The 19,591-nt window shown below is 37.5% G+C and overlaps 1 protein-coding gene across 1 annotated transcript in view; it reads left to right on the top strand.

Moving 5' to 3' along the window:
* LIX1 (limb and CNS expressed 1) overlaps positions 1–19,591 on the top strand; it is a 59,961-nt gene that overhangs the window by 22,196 nt on the left and 18,174 nt on the right. The window contains exon 8 of the mRNA XM_042944289.1: positions 4,604–4,767. Coding sequence (XP_042800223.1) covers positions 4,604–4,767 — 164 coding nt within the window. The remainder of the gene's footprint in view (positions 1–4,603; positions 4,768–19,591) is intronic.

The following is a 19,591-nucleotide window of genomic DNA, read 5'->3' as shown; positions in this document are numbered from 1 at the left end:
TCTGGTTCGCTAGGCCTGGGGTGGGGCCTATGATCCTGCATTTCTAACCAGTCCCCAAGTGATATCCATGCTGCTTCTCAGAATTGAAGTTTTTGAAACAAGGATTTCGTGATTATTTTGGCTTTGTTTTTATTTTTAAGTAGTTGATGCTGAAAGTGAATCTTAAAAGATAACTAGACCATGCAAGAAGTCAACAGCCACTGGGGAAAAGGGCATTCTAAGAAGAGGAATGGAAGTAAGACGCTTGCCATTAACATAAAACTCAAGGAAGTGTAAGGGGCCTGGAAGGTGTCTTGAGGAGAGAGGAGGGAGGTGGCTTGTATGGAACAAGAGAGTATCAAGACATGGAGTCTTCTATGCCTTGCCAAGGAGTTATTTATCTTATAGGTAATGAGGGACTCACAGAGGGATTTTAAGAAGATGTGAATGAGAGGCGCCTGGGTGGCTCAGTTGGTTAAGCATCCAACTTCGGCCCAGGTCATGAACTTGTGGTTTGTGAGTTCAAGCCCCGAGTTAGACTCTGTGCTGACAGCTCAGAGCCTGGAGCCTGCTTCAGATTCTGTGTCTCCCTGTCTCTCTGCCCCTCCCCGCTCACACTCTGTCTCTCTCTCTCTCTCTCTCTCTCAAATAAAAAATAAATAAACGTTAAAAATTAAAAAAAAATGTTAATGATTTCATGAACTGTGAGATTTAGAAGATTACCCTGGAAACAATTGGAGGATGGGTTGGATAGGAGAATAATGGAAGTCAGGAGGATATTATGGTATACTGGATGAGATATGAACCAATGCAGCAATGGCAGTACAGATTGAGAGGAAGTGGAGATTATGCAAGACATTAGGATATGGAATTGGTAAAACTTGGGCATTTATTAGAATGGAAAGAGGACATGAAATTTAAGGTTCCTGCCAGGTTTTTGATGTAGGTGACTGAGTAGGTTATAATATTACTTTCTAAATACTTCAGGAGGAAGAGAAGAGTTTTTGGGAAAGAAAATTAGTTGAGTTTGGAAAATGTTGAATTTGTGTGACATCTAATAAGCAAGTATCTATTAACAAAGTTGGAGCTATAGGAGAATGGTGTGGGAACCGTTGGCTTATATTATGGTAGATGCAGTCATGGAGATAGGTTCTGTCATTTAAGGAAAATGGTAGAAAGCAAGAAAAGACAAGATTTTTATTCAGATCAATGTGAGGGGTAATGGAGGAAGAGAAACCCAAAAAAGAAACTGAGAGCAAATGGTTAAAAATAGAAAAGCAGAATCAGGATGAATGCTGTCAGAAAAGACTAGAGATATGAACATTTCTAGAAGAAACTGACCAGCTATGTCAAATACAGTTAGAGGTCAAATACATAAGAACTGAAAATTAAGATTTGTTGATATTTGCTAGAGCAGTTTCAGCGGAATAAAGTGCAGAAGAATAAAGTCAGATTGTGGAGGGTTAAAAATGAATGGAAGATAAAGAATCCGAGATAGTAATATAAGATATTCTTTCTAGTAGCTTAGCCACAACAGGAAAATATTAATAACTAATAGCCAAAAATAGTTCCAAGGTTGAGTGTTTCATTTAATTGACTGATTGATTGATTCATTATCTTGATCATGCCTATGGCTGCTGAGAAGTTGTGAATAAAGAGGAAACCTTTAAAAATAGGAGGTGAAGAGAATTACTACCAGAACAATGCCATTTGAGACTGGAAGAAATAATGTGGATCTGGGCACTTGAGCAGATGGGTCACTAGATGTGGGGATGGATATCACATGCTTGGTAGCCCAATTTTTTTCTGTAATAAGGGAGACAGGATCATTAACTGAGCATCAAAGGGCAATTGTGGCTAGGGACTAAATTGTGTAGTGGGGCCTATCCTCAAACTTGGGTGGTTTTCTTCAGCAGAAGTTAAGCCTCTGCTTGCATTTCCTTTGACATTGCCCATAAACCTTGTTGCTACTACTTCAAAAAAAATAAAGGATCATATGTTTCATAAATAGAGTATCCTCTGCTATACTGATTCTTTGGAATTTCAAATAGCAAGCTGGCCTTCTTCCCTTTGCACTCCATTCATCAGGTTTTCCAGTCGACAAGAGGAGATAGAGATAGAAAGATGGATTGTGTGTGTGCATGTACATATGTTGTACTCTTTAGAGGTGATGACATACACAGAACTATCAAAGAAGTCTTCCAAGGTTGCAGAATGAAAAATTTGAAAACTGCTACTCGTGTTCATATAGAAATCTACTTATTACATACCTTTGAACTCTGTAATCCACATAGCTTTGCATGCCAAAATTCTTGTGTTCATTTTACCTAGACTATCATGAGTCTTCATCTTCCAACTTCAGTTCTCAGCTTAAATTCATCCAACAATGAACTGACTTAAAATAGCAGTCTATTGTGCCTTGTGGACTATCAGAGCAACAGTTTACTGGCTTTTGTTTTAGGCTTCAGTCTTTAAGACATCCTGCTGAATTCTGGTGGTCACATGCAAGTAGAAATGCAAACCAGAGGGCTCAAAAATCCTTGCTTTCTTAGAGCTGGGAGGCCAGGGAAGATGAGTAGCAAAAATACAGTTTAGGATATAAAAGTTCTATTTAGAAGTACATCAACTGGTAGAAAATATTATTCAAATATTTTTGAATAAATGAAAAACTCTGTAATGACCAATCTCACCTTGACCACTTCAACATGTACTTTTTAGTTAATTCACCTACACCTTCTGATAGTCTTATGTTTTCCTTTTTTTTTTTTCAAAACACTTCTTAAATACTAACCATTACAGTTTTAAAATATACTCAGGCATCTGATTCCTTAGGCATCTTGAGAATTTGCCTGAACTGCACACTATGAAACTAATCCACGACCTAGGAATGAGGTAAAGGCGCCACGTGCTCTAGTAAACAACTTAGAAGGTGGTTGTGCATTGTTTTTGCCTCCAGGTTAAACTCTGTGACTTTCCTGACTCCCTGAAAACTACTGAAGCCCAACATTTTGAAGCACAGTTAGAAATGTATTTAGGAGAATGCAAAGGACATAGGCACAATATTATGCAAAGACCGTTTGGAAGAACAAAAACTATTTAATCCAGAACTTGAGGAAACCTGAGAGTTGTCTGTATTAGTATACTTTCATATACAAGTGAAAGACACCAATACAAAATGATTTAAGGAAAAAGCAGATGCATTGACTCAGGGGCTCAAAGTATTTCTTTGGAACTTAGTCTTTCTTTCTCCATCTCTTGGTTTTACACTTCTCTGTGTTGGCTTTCTTCTCAGCCACGTTTCTCCCTTGCTTGGGCAGTGCCACACTTACCTCCTATCCTCCCAGCAACCTAGTGAAAAAGGGGAGAATCTAGTCTTCCAACATTTCCAACAGAAGTCCTGCACTCATTGGTTCTAAATGACTTGGCTTTGGTCAAATCTCCATCCCTCAACCCTGAAGAAGACATGGTTGAAGGAAAGATGATTGTTTAAAGAAAACCTTTGTGCTATTCCCACAAAGAGGGGAAGCAAATGCCAGGCAGGCAAAAACAACAGATGTCCTATATTGCCTTCATGCATGTGGTGGACTTTCATGTGGATTAGGGGATAAACTTCTGTGAGGCCCCAGAAATGAGAAATAGACCACTTGCAGGAACCTTACAGGAAAGCAGATTTCAGCTTACTCCCAAAAAGGATCTTTTCACAGAACCATTAAGAGTTGAAACGGGCTGCCTCAAGGTGTGCAAAGTGCCAGCTCCTTCCCTATGTTAAGGCGCAAGCCAGATAGGCAGCTGTCAATAGTGTTGTGTAAGACATTCCTACATTAGGCAGAACTTTGCCTGCATGACCTGTAAGGTCTCTTTTGATGCTACAATTCTATTATCCTTGTTAATTTCCACAATTCAATTTGCAGTACAGGATAAACAAACCAACCAAATTTGATCTGAAACTTCTGCAGGCTATCACAGGTCATTTAATCTAAAACACATGGCTATAGCCATTACTATGTTTTCTGAAGTCATCTAACAGACGTAGTCCTTAACAAGGTCTCCATGTTATTAGTTTCACTTATGGCTTTTTCCAGCCTCCTGCTTATTACACAATTGCCTTTCATTCTCCTTTAGATTGGGATGGAGAGGAGCATGAAAGAGTTTTCTTCTTTCTGCCTTTCTCCTCTTAAATCTTATAATAGGTGGGTCCCAATTAAAATTCCATTGTTTATATCTTTACCTCCAAATTTGGCTTTCACTTTGTAGGTGTAAGAATCTATGAGAAATGGGAGCAGGGGCCATGGATAACCATAGCTCTAAACAAAGTTTATTGAAACAAATTTTCAAAGAAGAAAGAGTGACGTTTTTAATTTGATACTAAAAATTAATTTATAAAGTAAATTTAATATACTGCAACATTATTAGAATTAGGGTACCAAACCGCTTGAGCCATACTCATAAAGAGATAAACACATTTGCATTAAATAGGAAAGCACTCCCTCCCACTCCCACAGTACATACTGTTCTGCCTAAATTGGAAATGACATGTTACACAATCCAGCATGCAAATAAAATTTTGTTTTTGCCAGAGTACATCCTTCCTTAATAACCGATTGTGTTTTTTTGTGTTTTTCAGTGAATGTTGTGTCAATGTTACAGGAATTTTGGGAAAGCAAGCAGCAGCAGAGGGCTGCATTCCCAAGTGAAGGCGTGGTGGTCTATGAGTCACTGCCATCTCCAGGACCGCCCTTTGTGAGTTATGTGACCCTCCCAGGGGGAAGCTGTTTTGGCAACTTTCAGGTAAGAAACAACCATAAATTGGTCAGGAAAAGTTAATTGGGTTAAGAGAGTAAGTCGTTTCATAAAATGGTAACATTATAAGCTTTCTTGGTCGTAGTGAAAAATAAGTTGTGTCACATTCCATTATATATACAGGTTGGTCAGGTGTTCCAATTTTTTTAAATGTAAGTGTTTTAAATTAAGTGATGTTTCTTTGTGGAAAATTAATTTTATAGCATTTTATTTGCTGATAGCTGCTGCCTTTCCCCTCAGAATATTTTAGAATAAACCATACGGAACAAGGAAACTCTTGCAAAGTCCTTCCATCAGGGGCCTTCCATCAATTTTGTAATCAAATGCTAATCAATCTACTACACACCAAAGCACGAACCAACAGCAAAGGTTGAGACTCACAGGTCTGAGTTCAGGCACTTGTACTAAGCCCAAGTTCTGCCTCTGAATAGCTGTATATCCTTGGGAAGCTGATTTTAACTTCTTGATTTCACTGATTTTGAAATGGGGAATAATATCCATGGTGTTAGTTGGGAGTCATATCAGATATATATGCAATATACTTATATGCACATACTAGGTATTCTAAGTATTTTTTTGGTAATTATTATAAAGGCTCTTCTAGTTGGTTAAATCTTTATTTTGTTTATGATTAACGTAAATGATGATGCATTTCTAGTTGTATATCAACTCACACAAAAACATTGCCTATATTAACCATCAACTTATGATTGTCCAGTGTATATGACAAATATTCATTGACTAGGAAATATCAAGCGTTGGGCCCAATGATGAGGATATAGTCCATACCTTGAAGAAATAAGGGTGCAAAAAAATTATAGTAATCAAATAGTTATAGATGAGGGTCAATGAAAGCATAAAGAAGAAACTTCTCAGTTTACCAATCACCTTTCTAAGTACTCCTTTAATGCAGTAACTCTCTCTCTCAATTTTCCATAACTGGCAAAAATGCTTTAATTATAGTTTATGAACTATATGCTCAACAAGCATTCAAGTTTCCCTCTTAGGTTTGACAACTAGGAACCCCAGAGGCAATTTACAGTGTACCTCTTTGCAGTGTGAGCCTACAAAACTTAATGTCACGTAATTAAGGACTAACATTATACTTGATATTATTTATATTTCTACCTTTACTCTCCCTTTGAACCTAGTGTGCCTTACTCATTTATTTTATCCTGCTACTGTGTATCTATTACATGTTATTTCAAACCTTTATGGAGTGAGTCTAATAAATAGACCCAAACCATGAGGGTGTCTTTGCCAGTCAATACAGGGGACATGACATTCCTAGCATACAGAACAGTATGTGGAAAGGTCTGGAGGAAGAGAAAACCACAAGAACTTTCAGACTTTGGGAAGCCTAAGTGTGTCTGTGGCAGGGAAATGGTAGGAGATGATGGAATAGGCACTCATATCAAACAATAAATTTTCTTCATACTTTGCAAAGGAGAACAGGTTCTATTCTGTGTACAATCAGAACCCCTGAAGGATTCTGAGCAGGAGACTGATACATTCAAATGTGTTTCAGAAGGATTATTCTGACAGTAGCATGACAGTAATTTTCAGGCTAATAAAAGAACTGTTTTCAAAACTTCTGGCCCAGCCCGCTACGGAGGTCTTGCTTTCTCCTACCCTGAACATTGATCAACAGTGGACCTCTATTTGACCTCGACTAATGACAGTGAGTTGCCTAATGAAGATGATTTGAAGGCAGGTCTAGAAGCCTCAAAACAGAGTTTAACATAACCACAGATACTTAGACAAGGATGAGGGAGAGGGGAAGGGGAAGAAAGGCAGCAACTGAGAAAGGGATTCCCAAACCATGTGAACCTGCAGGCCCATCATTGAGCATTCTAAGGTGAAGTCTGCCTATTCATACAGAGCTTCCATCAGACTTCTCATTCAGAGGAGACCTTCTAGGCAGAACTTGCTCTGTGGCAGAACTACTCAGCCACAGAACAAGGTCTTGCCAGCCACCTGAATGAATCTCTTTGTCCATGAATGTAAATGGTCTAAAGACCACCAAACATCTGAGGAAAACTAAAAACAGAAGAGAAAGGCCAAGCCAAACAAACATAAGAATATAAAGAATTCAAGCAACAGATGACATAAGAGAGGATTCCAGTGAGTATCCTCAGAAAATTGTGGAAAGATATTTATCCTTGAAATAGCTATGAAACAAGGCAGGGAACAAGAAATTTAAAAATATGGTTGCCAAATTAGAATAATAAAAATAAATAAATAAAAGAGGAGTAAATAGATGAGTGGACATAGGTCACAGCCAAATTAGTGAAGGATGACAAAGTAAAAATTTTATTAGTAAAGTAAATGTTCTACAACATAGAGCAAAAAGACAAAGAGACGGGAAAAAAATTAATACAGAAGATATGGGGATAAATCCTGGAGGCAAACGTTAATCTCATAAGGGTTCTAGAAAGAGACAAAGGAAATAGTGGTGAATAAATATATAACAGAAACAATTTTCTTTGAGTTAAAGAAATCACAAATTTTCATATAGAAATGAAAATTTATTTTACATTTCTATAATTTAAAATTTCTATAATATGGAAATTTATGAAAATTTATTTTACATTTCTATAATGTAAAATTTTTATAATATGGAAATGCCCTACCATATTCCAAACAGGATCATGATGAAAGAATCACAGAGTTCTGTGGGACTTAGAGAAAATATTCTGATTAACAGATGGATCAAGAGCCTTTTTTTTTGATACTAGATTTGTAATTGATCTCACTGGTTTGGGTTTTAGTTTTTGGTTTTATTTTAATGTAGATTGAATTTCTATGTAAGATATGTTTGGAGGAACTGATGTCATAGGGCAAAAAATGGCAAACCTGGTCAATAAAACTGAACTATTCTTTTGAAAAGATTAATAAAAAACATTTTTGGCATTTCTGAGTAAGAAACAATACAAAGCATATACTACACTAAGCGTGATAAAAGGAATGCAATCATAGGAGTATAATATAAGAATACTACATAAACAATTATATTGAAAAACATGAAAACTTAGATGATATTAAAAAAACTTAGATGATATTGACTACGTTTTGGGAAGTCTCTGTATTATCTTTGAAACTCTTCTATAAGTCTACAATTATTTCAAAATTAAAATTTAAAAAATGTTTTCAGTGGCTCCCTATTACCTTCTTATTAAAGTTTAAATTCCTTAAACTGGACCCCAACTTTCCCTTTCAACTTTATCTCCCTGAATTCCTCTTCTGACACTCAATGCTTCAGCCTAACTGTTCTTCATTTATATCTTGACCTCTTCTAGCTACTACTTATATGCATATACTTATATGCATATGCATAGTCTATAATAAAATGTAAATGCCTCAGAGATAGGCTCTGTATCCTATCCCTATGACTCCAAGCACTGTGCTTTGCATATAGTAATGCCTAATAAATTTTGTTGAAGGAATAGCTAAATAAATGAATAAAAAATCTCAAAAATCACTGAAATTTAAGGGCGCCTCGCTGGCTCAGTAGGTTAAGCATTTAACTTTTGATTTAGGCTCAAGTCATGATCTCACACTTTGTGAGTTCAACCCACACGTTGGGCTCTACACTGACAGTGTGGAGCCTGCTTGGGATTCTCTCCCTCTCTCTCTCTCTCTCTTTTTCTGCCTCTCCCCTTCTCACACTCTTGTCTCAAAAATAAATAAATAAACTTAAAGAAATCACTGAAGTTTATATTTGTCCATTATTGTATACGATCACTATTCATTGATATATAAAATAGTATATATATTATTATATGCAATACAGTATATCAAATAAGGTATTTTACCTAACTATAAGATGGTGGGCTGGCAAGGAAAAGTCAGAAACATTAAAATCAAATAATATTATTATGTTCATATCTGTGGCTTAATTTAAAAATATTGATGTAAAAAACCATCTAAGTCTCTCTGACTTTAATTTATGCGTAATAACTTTCCTTCCACCCTATACCCATGCCATGAATAAGCAAGATTTGGCCATCCTCTCACCCAAGTGTTCATTATGTCTGTCCTTATGTAATAAGTGCATTCATTATAATCTATCTAGAATATAATGTATATGACAGATCAGTGCATGGGTCTAGAGCACATGAGTTTAAGAAACTCAAATTTTCTTGTTTTTGTTTTTTGCTTTCACTACACTGAGAATTATGAATTTCCCAATCATCTCATAAATTTCTACTTAAAATGATAGGGCTTCCCCTAGATAGTACATTCAACATCCTCCTTGTGGTCTTTAAAAAATAGAAGACAAAATGAGAAAACTGAACTCTTCAATAGGGAAGCCTCTTGGTGATTTCTCTAATCATTTCAGAGTCTCCTTTACCTTATGTTTAAATCATTATATTTTAAGGTTCTCAGGAGGATTGTTAACATCGTTGCTTTAAAAGATGCAGAATTTCCTGAATCAAATGTTTTGAAAATGTGTTTGGGTGATTGGCTGACAAATCTGGTCCCTTAACCCATTTGGCCTTCCAAAATATGATTTGAGAAAGGAAAACCAGGAAATAGAAAAAAGAAAGAAAATTTCTCCTAAAGCAATGTCCTTACCCTTTTCTTTGTCAGTTCAGAAACCATCTTAAATGTTATTTTCACCATATAACATTTCATCATGTTTTTGCCAGCAGTTGGCCAGTAAGAGCCTACATGCTCATTCCTGCAATGCTTTTCACATAATCAAATGTCACCCTTGTGCACTGCAAATCATTTCATGATGGATTATTAATGCCAAGACCATGTGCTGAGACATGGAGAAACCATTATGCCAGCAGTAGCCTTCTTACTGAGCCATGGACGTCACCTCCAATGGTGCCAAGTAATTGAAAATACTTGAAGTGGAGTATGGGACTGGATTGAAGGATTAATCCTTCTGGTTTCATGAAAGCTGTAAGAGATTATGCCCATTCATTCTTTAGAAAAATGGTATTCAGACTTAGCTTTAGTTTTCTGATTAATCAAAGGAAAGCAGTCAAAAGGCTCTGATGGACACAAACCACTGGTTTTATGCAAAGAAACCTCCCACTGAAGTAAATGGGAGGCTTGTGTCCAAGAAGACTAATTAAAGAACTTTCAGTTAGTCTTGACACCACAAGCCACAAAAAAATAAAGAGCCGGAGGGAAAGACAGCAGCCATAATCTTGTTTAAACTATGCCTTCCTAAATTACTATGTATTAGAAAAAGAGAAGTGAAAATATGATTCATTTTTGAATTTCAAAACAATGAATAAATGACCTATTGATATTAAATTATTTTTCTTTTAGAAAGTTATATTGAAACACATTAGTTCTTATTGTGTCTTTTATAACAGAAACCATCCTCTAATATTACAGGCATTAGGTAGGAATTCATGCATTTTGGACATATTTTCTTTATGCCATTTTCGTCTAGGCAGTTAATCCTTCCCTAGCCACATATCATGACCATGAAAACTTGCAGTAATTTCCATTTTTTTACAATAAGAGCAACACAGAGGCCATCAGATCAACGTCTGGCTCCCCTTTTGATGAACTCAGAAGGAAAGCCACTCACTGCTTCAGCAGCTGTTTCTGTTTTCAAATGCAAAAGGAGAACTTATTTGAGTATTTTATCTTATTTTCTATTTTGATTAAAAGGTTTGATTCAAATTTTGTTTTCCGGCCAGTGACGTGGCCTTCCAGGTAGCCTGCTAGAGTGATTTGGATTAATGAAACTTCATTCTTATTTGGAATAAAAACCAAAAATTCCTTTGAGTGTAGTACTAGACCATGCGATTATTTATGTGCATAAGTTGGGATTGAATAAAAAATGTGTCCCCTGGCTAAAACACTGATGTGATAGCTCGATTTATTTGAAGTACAGGACACTAAGCCATTTGGGTATCATATCTTTTTTCACATAAACATTTTGCTGTTGTTAAAATTTCTTCACAGAAAATAAATATAGGTGTTAAACACGGTTCGGGTATTTAGGCTGTTTTGTGTATTGCCAATCACCCCACAGAACTGAGACATTTCATATTTCCAGAGGCAACCCATTGATTGATTTTTTTTCAACAAATATTTGGTGTTGCATAACACGCTGCACAGTTGAGAGATGTGAGAGGAACACACAGAGCAGATGAGCTCCTAGCAAAGCTCTGTCTCTAAAAGGCTTTTCATTTTTATGCCTCTTAGTTTTCACACCAAAACTTTTGCCTATGAAGATACCTAGAAAAACTACTTTTCCAAGATATATATGGCCTAAAAGAAGGAGAGGACTGTTTGATTTTATTGTGTTTTAGTTACTTGTGGCAGTAAGCATACTTCCCCTGTATTATCAGATATAAAACACATGTTTTACACTTTCATGCATTGAATGATTCTTCTCAAAGTCCACGGAATTAAAAGTATATTTAAATCACAACAAACTAAGTTTATAAAAGTAAGTTTTTACCAGGAGACATGAACTAATAGAAAATATTATTAATTCATAGACTTGGTGAAATGGAATCATAATGTTTTTTTCACTGTTTATTAAATAAGGCCTAGCCTTAACATTCTGTGTCCCAAATAGAGATTTAGTTCCTGCCAGAAAATTGAGACTCTTACCCTACACTAAAGCTGTTTTAATGCAAAGTATTTCTATTTGAAATCATCCATGACCTCTCTGTCTCCAGACTTGTACACCTTGACCCAAATGCACAACACACCATGCAATGTAACGTAACTTCTAAAGGAGGCATTTCCTGTTAGAAATCTCCACAGGAAAGCATCCTGTGTTGCAACTAATGAGACCCAAAGATAGGAAGGCTAGTTATAGCCCCTTCCCATTTGAAAGTCATATGTCAAGACTTTAATGACTTGCCCATAAAACTGGGAGTGCATATTGGTTTTTTTTTTTTATTTTTATTTTTTTACATTTTATTTATTTTTGATAGAGACAGAGCAGACGTGGGGGAGGGGCAGGGAGAGACGAGACACAAAATCCAAAGCAGGCTCCAGGCTCTGAGCTGTCAGCACAGGGCCAGACGTGGGGCTCGAACTCACAAACTGCAAGATCATGACCTGAGCCGAAGTCTGATGTTTAACCGACTGAGCCACCCAGGCATCCCAGGAGTGCATGTTGTTTTAATGAGATGTTGTATTTATTCCCCAGCCCTGTTCCCTGACTTTAACCTATGTCTTTTCTTAGTGAGCAAAGTGAACAGAGATGCTTGGCCTCCAAATAGAACAGAGTGCAGTGAAAGAAATGCTTGGGAAGAGAATCCACAGTAAATAAAGACTTGGGACTATCTTCACAGGAGTCTCCAAGCCCCTAGTTGAATGAGCTTTAGGAAGATACTGTCTCTCGAGTTGCTGAGTGAGGAAGAAAAACTGACTCCATCTTGCCCCGTCCCCCCTCCATCCCTCTCAGTGCAATCAGAGCCAAGTCCTTTTACATCAAAGCAACTATAAAAATAAACCAAAACTTTGAGCCCTGATCAATTCATCTTGTCTTCACCTGAACTTGAAAAAAGCAAAGGAATAAAAGAAAAAAGGGGAAAGAAAAAAATGCAAGGAGCAAAACACAACATGGTTTTGTAATAGTTACCAGGGACCTTGGTCTAGGTATGTGTGTAGAATAGCATTTGCAGCAGAGGTAAACTAGGAGGAGGCCAGGTGGTTTATATTATAAAAATAACATTCTGACCCACCATGTGCATGAAACGTTTCTTTCAGTTGACAGGAACTGGTGAGTTTTCTCTGAAAATTGGACTCCCAGACCACTCCCCTCCCCCATACCTAGCAAAGACCCCGATTCCCAGCACACACAGAGTTCCAAATTGCTCCCAACATATTTGCAGCCAGCCTGACCTACAGAGAAAGAGACACAATATTAACTTGAGTGACTGAGTTTCAACGGTTGCCCTTTTTCACATCACCATCTGGAAGGAGAAAAAATGCTAATATATCCACAATTAGATAAATTGGAACACATGCAAATGTTCATGCTTAGACCAGGGCAGTCAAGGTCTTAAAGAACTGAAAAGGGGACAATTAGCAGCAGGGCCTGGCTTGCGGCATTCTTTGTGCTGATGCCTTGCTGTCAGGATGAAACAGAGGTGTTGGTGACACTGACCAGAGCTGGCAGGCCATACACACACAACTCTGCAAGTCGCTTGCTGAGACTTGAACTCTGATTCCCAAAATCAAAATTTTTCCAACCACCTGAATGACAGACTTGACAGCCTAAAGGACTTGGGCAAGAATTCTCACCTCTCAGTCAGTTTATTTGGTTTTGCCACCTGCAAAGTCCCACCTCAGGACATCCCTTGGGTAAATGTGCCATTCAGGGAATGCCACCTAAGTAACACTGACCTGCCCTTGACCCCAAGGGGGACAACATTTTCAGGTCTGAATTCATACATAGATTCGATCTGTCACATTTGCTATTACTGTTCTTATTCAAAAATCTAATTTCTTAAATAGACTATTTTTCAACTCCTTGGCTATCATTAGTAGGGACTGAGTTAAGTGTGCCTAACTTGGTTTTGTACATTTTGGACCTACAAACCATTTTTTTTTCTTGATGTCTTTCAAATACAAATATGAAAGGGGCACCTGGGTGGCTCAGTCACCCAGCAGACAGCAGTCTGATGTCCTCGCAGAGCCTGCATCAGATCCTCTGTCCCCCCTCTCTCTGCCCTCTCTCCTGCTTATGCTGTCTGTCTGTCCATCTGTCTCTCTCTCTCTCTCAAAAAACAAAACAAAAAACAAAACCTGAAGCCACAAGAGAATTAAAATAAATAAATAAATAAATAAATAAATAAATAAATAAAAATATGAAAAATCCTAAAAAGTCTGATGTTTAAGATGGAAAAAAGTTACTTATATGGATGTCTTTCCATGTGCTTTCCTATGGAAAACACTGTAGTTGAGATGTATGTACAGTAACATCTTGAGGTCCAGAAACAGCCATTCAACCCATGTATTCTTCCTATTTTCTCATACTAAGCATGGGGAAAATTATTAATCAAATGAAGGCTCTCAGGAAAGTAACTGTTCAGAGTATAAATTGTGCCAGCCTAACCAGGTTTCTAGGAACAGTAACACATTTATCAATACTTGTAAAGTATTTAATAAATAATTAACATTAAAATTCGTTTCTTATTAGGCATTTCTATTTTTTTCCCCTTTTTTTTAATGTTTATTTTTGAGAGGTGGGGGTTGGGGTGCAGAGAGAGAGGAAGACACAGAATCTGAAGCAGGCTCCAGGCTCCGAGAGCTATCAGCATCAGCAAAGAGCCCGATGCGGGGCTCCAACTCACGAGCCGTGAAATCACGACCTGAGCTAAAGTCAGACACTTAACCTACTGAGCCACACAGGCACCCCAGGCATTTCTATTTTAATAACATGTACATGACACCCAAAATTTTATTTTACTTAAGAACTTCTGTACATCCTAAAAAGTTGATAAGTTACTATTTTATTTCAGGACAACCTACTGACTCGCAAATTAATCTTGGTTGAATAATTTGCCATTGTACAGTGCCACAGTTTGGGAAATTATCATGGAAGGAATAAAAACTGCTGAGCAGAAAAGGAAAATGGAGACCTCACTTACTTAAATCAGCAGTGCTTATATACTTCCTAAGGGCCTAATTTTAGAACTGTCATAAAGAATTTTTTTTTCAACCTGAACACTGCATTCCTTGATTCTTTGGTAGAAGCAATTTCACTAGTGAGAAATTAACATTTTGATGATAGCAGAGGTGGACTTCCTATTGTGATATTGTGATTTATAATAAGAAATACATATTTCTTATTCTTCAACACATATGTCTTTATCCTTCCTGGTCCCTAGCGCAAAACTCCTAAAATGCTGAGAACTTCTTAAGTGGTAAGAATAAAAAGGTATATTTTATTACTCACAAAAAAACCCTTTCTACCACACCTGAGTTTATGTTAATGAGGTGATTTCTGAAAAGCCCCTAATGATGATGGCTGGTTGCCAAAGGAACCAACCAAATGAGTGGAAGATTGAAAGTTTCAGACCAAGCAACTGACCTCTTAGGAGAGGGGCTAAAAATTAACTTAATCATTGATGGTCAAAGATCTAATCAATCATGCCTATGTTATGAATCCTCCACAAAAATCCTAAGTGATGGGACTTGGAGAGCTTCTAGGTTAGTGTACATATGGAAGTACCACCTTTGGGAAGGTGGTACACCTGGGAAGTACATGGTACTCTGAGCCCCTTCCCACATTTGTGCCCTATGCATCTTTTCCTCAGGCTGTTCCTGAATTGTATCCCTTCATAATAAATGAGTAAACTAATAAATGTACCATTTTCCTGAATTCTGAGAGTTGTTCTAGCAAATGATAGAAGAGGAGGGAGTAATGGGAACTACTCATTTTTAACAGGTTAATCAGAAACCTAGGTGACAATCTGGACTTGCTATTGATGTCTGAAGTGGGAGCAGTCTTGTAGGACAGAGCCATTAATCTATGGGATGTGATGCTATCTCCAGGTAGATAGTTTAAGAATTATGTTAAAATGTAGGACATCCAGCTGGTGTCAGAGAATTTGTTTGCATGGGGGAAATAGTTGTGTTGGTGACCAGAGTATAGAAGTGTAGAATGTTTTGGTATAGTAGAGGAGAGACTTCGACTTTTCAACCATGAAGCCAGTGAAGCTTCTATCTAGGTTCCTTCCAAATCACAGTGCCAAATTTTTAAATTCATAATTTCATATTTTCTTTAAACAAGGTCCACCAAATTGTGTGAACTTCAGGCCCCACAAAATCATGGTTCTGCCCCTGATATTTACAAGTGAGACACTAATGGGACAGAAGTCTCCAAGAGAAGTCCTGGATTCACCTGCCTCAGAATCACCTAGAAAGTTAAAATGCAGACCTCCCCACTGCAATCCTTTTAAAGAAACTGATTAAATTGGTCAGATTGGGGCCTGGAAACGTGCATGTTTAACCATTTCCCCCAGTGATCTTACTATGAACACTAAAGTTTCTGAACTCTTGGTTCAGATCCTGGCCTAGGCTTATCAATGATCTTCACAGTGTACCTAGGGCTCTTAGTGGCTTGTTGGTGATCTAGCATGCAAAATAAAATATAAGGCAAGAATGAACTGGTCTTGGGGTAATTTCTTATCTAATGGAGTTGGGGACATTTAATTTAAATGACTTTTTCTCTCGAAGAGTTAGCAAACACTTCTTAAAATTATTGAGCACTCATATGTGGTAGAATTATAAATTCTCTTGGCCCCATACTTCATCAAGGGGTAACTTCCAGCCAGCATTAGAAATTTCCTACAAGGGATGACATTTGATCTTCTCATCTAATCATAGCTGGCCTCTCTCTCCATTTTTCTTCTTCCTATTGTCCAGTTAGAGGAAAGCACCAAAAGGACGGTAGAAAGGAAGCAGATATAGAATAATTGTCAGCACATTCCCCTCTTCACTAAGCACAGATGCTTGCCACAGCATACTGCTTCCTCTTTGGCTTTTTGTTCTGAATGAAGTTGAATTTGTCATGCGGGGATGGGAGGAGACAATCTTAAAGTCTTTTGTCAAAATGACCCATAGAATATCAAAATAGGAGCTTTGGCTAAAGAACTATATCAATTTGAGGAGTGCTATGAGATTTTAGCTAAATTATTTATTCCATCTATTCCAAGGTGTGTGACCATTTCTGTGACAAGCACAATAGTGTAGTAGTTAAAAATCTTGGCTCTCAAGTCAGGGAGACCTGGGGTTTAATCTTTTTTTCGTCACTTTTTAAGTTATATAACCTTGGGATATGACCTCTGTTTCCTTATCTGCAAAATAAGATAACAAAGAGAAATGCCTTTATATCAGTGATCTATGGCTGGGTAACAAATTACCTCAAAACTTACACTCATTGTCTCATACTGGAGGTTTATAGTCAAGCTGTCAGTTGGAGCTGAAGTCATCTGAAGGCTTGATCTGTTCTGGAGGATCAGCTTCCAATATCACTCAGATGTCTGTTGGCAGAAGGCATTAGTTCCCTACCATGTGTGTTTCTCTGTAGCGCTGCTTACAACATGGCAGTGGCCTTTTCCCAGAGAAAGCTGTCTAAGAGAGAAAGCAAGTGTTACCAAGACAGATACCACAGTCCCGTTTATAACCTAATATTGAAAGTGACATACCATATAACTTCTGTCACATTCTATTGGTTACATACACCAGCCCTGGAATAGTGTGGGAGGGGACTGCATAAGGGCGTGGATGCCAGGAGCAGAGATCATGGGGAGCTATCTTGGGGCTGGGTACCACTGCCTTCCAATAGTTTTCCTCAGCACTGCCGCACTCTTTTATTTATTTTTTATTTTTTGCTTTAATTTTAGATTTGAGCCAGGAGGCTTTGAAATGATTATTGTGATTTATAATGTATCAACAAATGAAAGGCATCTGAGCATCAAGATAAATGTCTGAGTGGGGTCTACTAGCTGCTTGAAAATCATGTAGCTTCACATGCCTAAGAAATCCACAGCTGACTATCTCAACTATTAAATATTCCAGCTCTGCACTTTAACAAAGTGCAAAGGACAGAAGTTGTCTCTCTATATTAACAAGTAAGAATGGTTAGCGGATAAGGCATGGTTTACGAATCTGTATTTATGATTGGGGTCTGGCTGAAAAACTGAGAATAAACCATACAACCTGGGAAGTCTAATTCTAGCAGGAAGTTGTTTTGAAATAACATCATACTTCATTCACTCTCCAACTGATGTCTTTGATGACCAATTTGGACAGGACACAAGTGTCCTGTCACTTACCCTATTTTATTTTCTTGCAGCATTTCCTACTGATGGTAACCGTAATGGTGCCTATTCTTACAACAGAATCCACACTCTGATGTAGATTTGCCAAGCAGATTGCTTCTGGCTACATTTCTTGCCCAAGTGCAGGCCCTTATGGTTTGAGAGATCCCATTTAAATATCCCTAAAGAAAAATATGCAGCCTTTACTGGCTTGGAATTGTAGCTCTAAATTTTAGAAGAAAGCGGCTGGTTAACATTATAGACATTTTGAAGTACTTGTCTTTTAGAAATGCAAAGAACAATAGCAAGAAAAGCCTTTTGATGATTCAGAATTTATTTTATTTTATGTACTTATTAATTGGTACACTTTCTCCCCCATTTTAACCAAAGATTCTGTACATTGAAACAATAAAATAAGTAAAGACATGTGTCTGCTTTAAAATCTTGATATTGGTGAAGTCTCCGTAGTCCTTTTTCATGCTTTCTGGGAAAAGGCTCTTCTGTTCTCTCAGCCCAGCAGCACTTTGATCTCAAAAGCAGTGCCATTTGGTTGTAAATGTATGTGGCGCCTTTGATCTACTACTTAGCTGGTCTTATTTAAAATAGATAGCTTCTTTTATCTAAGTAGTGTTTACTAGGTCTCTCTCTATGAAAGACAGTTTAAATTGCTGTTATTTAGATAGAAAGCTATATAAAGTTTCTTAAGATTGCCCAGATCTGAATCTAATTTCTCTAAACTCTGAAAACCCCAATGGCTCTATTATAGATTTTGTAAAGAAAATTCCTATTAAAATGGGATACTCCTACAGATGTCAGGTAATATTTGCAAAAACTTTGCTTTCTGATGGGAAACTGACTTTACAAAGAATAATAAACATATTCTACATTCAAGCAAAAATGGTAATCTTAGAGTGCCTGAACTAATGGCAATTATCCCTCAGAAATTCACATATTAATAGATTTTTATATTACTGTGTTATACATACCATACAGGGTATATTGAAATGGGATTTTAAAATAATAAGTACATGTATTTAATTCTCTTCTTTCTGAGGGTTTTTTGAGCATTTTGTCAGGTGCCTTAAAGACTTACTGAATTTTTGGGGTGCCTGGGTGGCTGAGTCAGTTAAGTGTTTGACTTTGTCTCACTTCATGATCTCACGGTTCGTGGGTTTGTGAATTCAAGCCCTTGCATCGGGCTCTGTGCTGACAGCTCAGAGCCTAGAGCCTGCTTCAGATTCTGTGTCTCCTTCTCTCTCTGCCCCTCCTCCACTCATGCTCTGTCTCTGTCTCTCAAAAATAAATAAAAACATTTTTAAAAAATTTAAAAAAAAAGACTTGTTGAATTTTCTAGACTGTATTCAATTGAATACAGCAACAAGCTGAATGTCATTCAACAAGCTATATTTCAAGTACAGAGACATAAAAATGACTTAGTCACCGACTCTGCCTTTAGGATGCTTACCGCCTAGGGTTATGGGGCAGAGCACTGGCAGATAATTACATGGCAGTGTGGTGAATGCCTCTCATGAACAGTGATCCTCCCACCCTCACCTTGGAGTGGTCAGGGAAAACTTCCTGGAAGTGGTAACACCTGAGCTTCCGTGAAAGCCCACTGATTCAGAACTCAGTGTTCCATAAATTCTCAGCCAAGTCCATATGACAAAATCAACCTATCTGTCCAGACCCCCCTAATTGAATAAAGTAGCCTAAACCTCAGGAGAGAGCTAAATCTTAAAAGACTTTTGCTGCCTGAAGCTATCCCAAAGCCTTCTTGCTTGTCATTCAACTCTAAGGGGAAAAACCCCAAATCACTTTCATATATATTTTAGAACTTTAGCACCATTCTTTTTTTTTTTTTAAGTTTATTTACTTTGAGAAGAAGAAGAGAGAGAGGGAGACAGAGCAGGGGAGGGGCAGAGAAAGAGAGAAAGAGGGAGTCCCAAGTAGGCTCCATGCTGTCAGTGTAGAGCCTGACATGCAGGACTCAATCTCCCAAACCAAATTGTGAGATAATAACCTGAGCCAAAACCAAGAGACAGATG

This window comes from Panthera leo, chromosome A1 (assembly GCF_018350215.1).
Source record: "Panthera leo isolate Ple1 chromosome A1, P.leo_Ple1_pat1.1, whole genome shotgun sequence".
Lineage (NCBI taxonomy): Eukaryota > Metazoa > Chordata > Mammalia > Carnivora > Felidae > Panthera > Panthera leo.
Note: the sequence above shows the minus strand (reverse complement) of the source record. Positions and strands in the feature narration are given on the sequence as shown.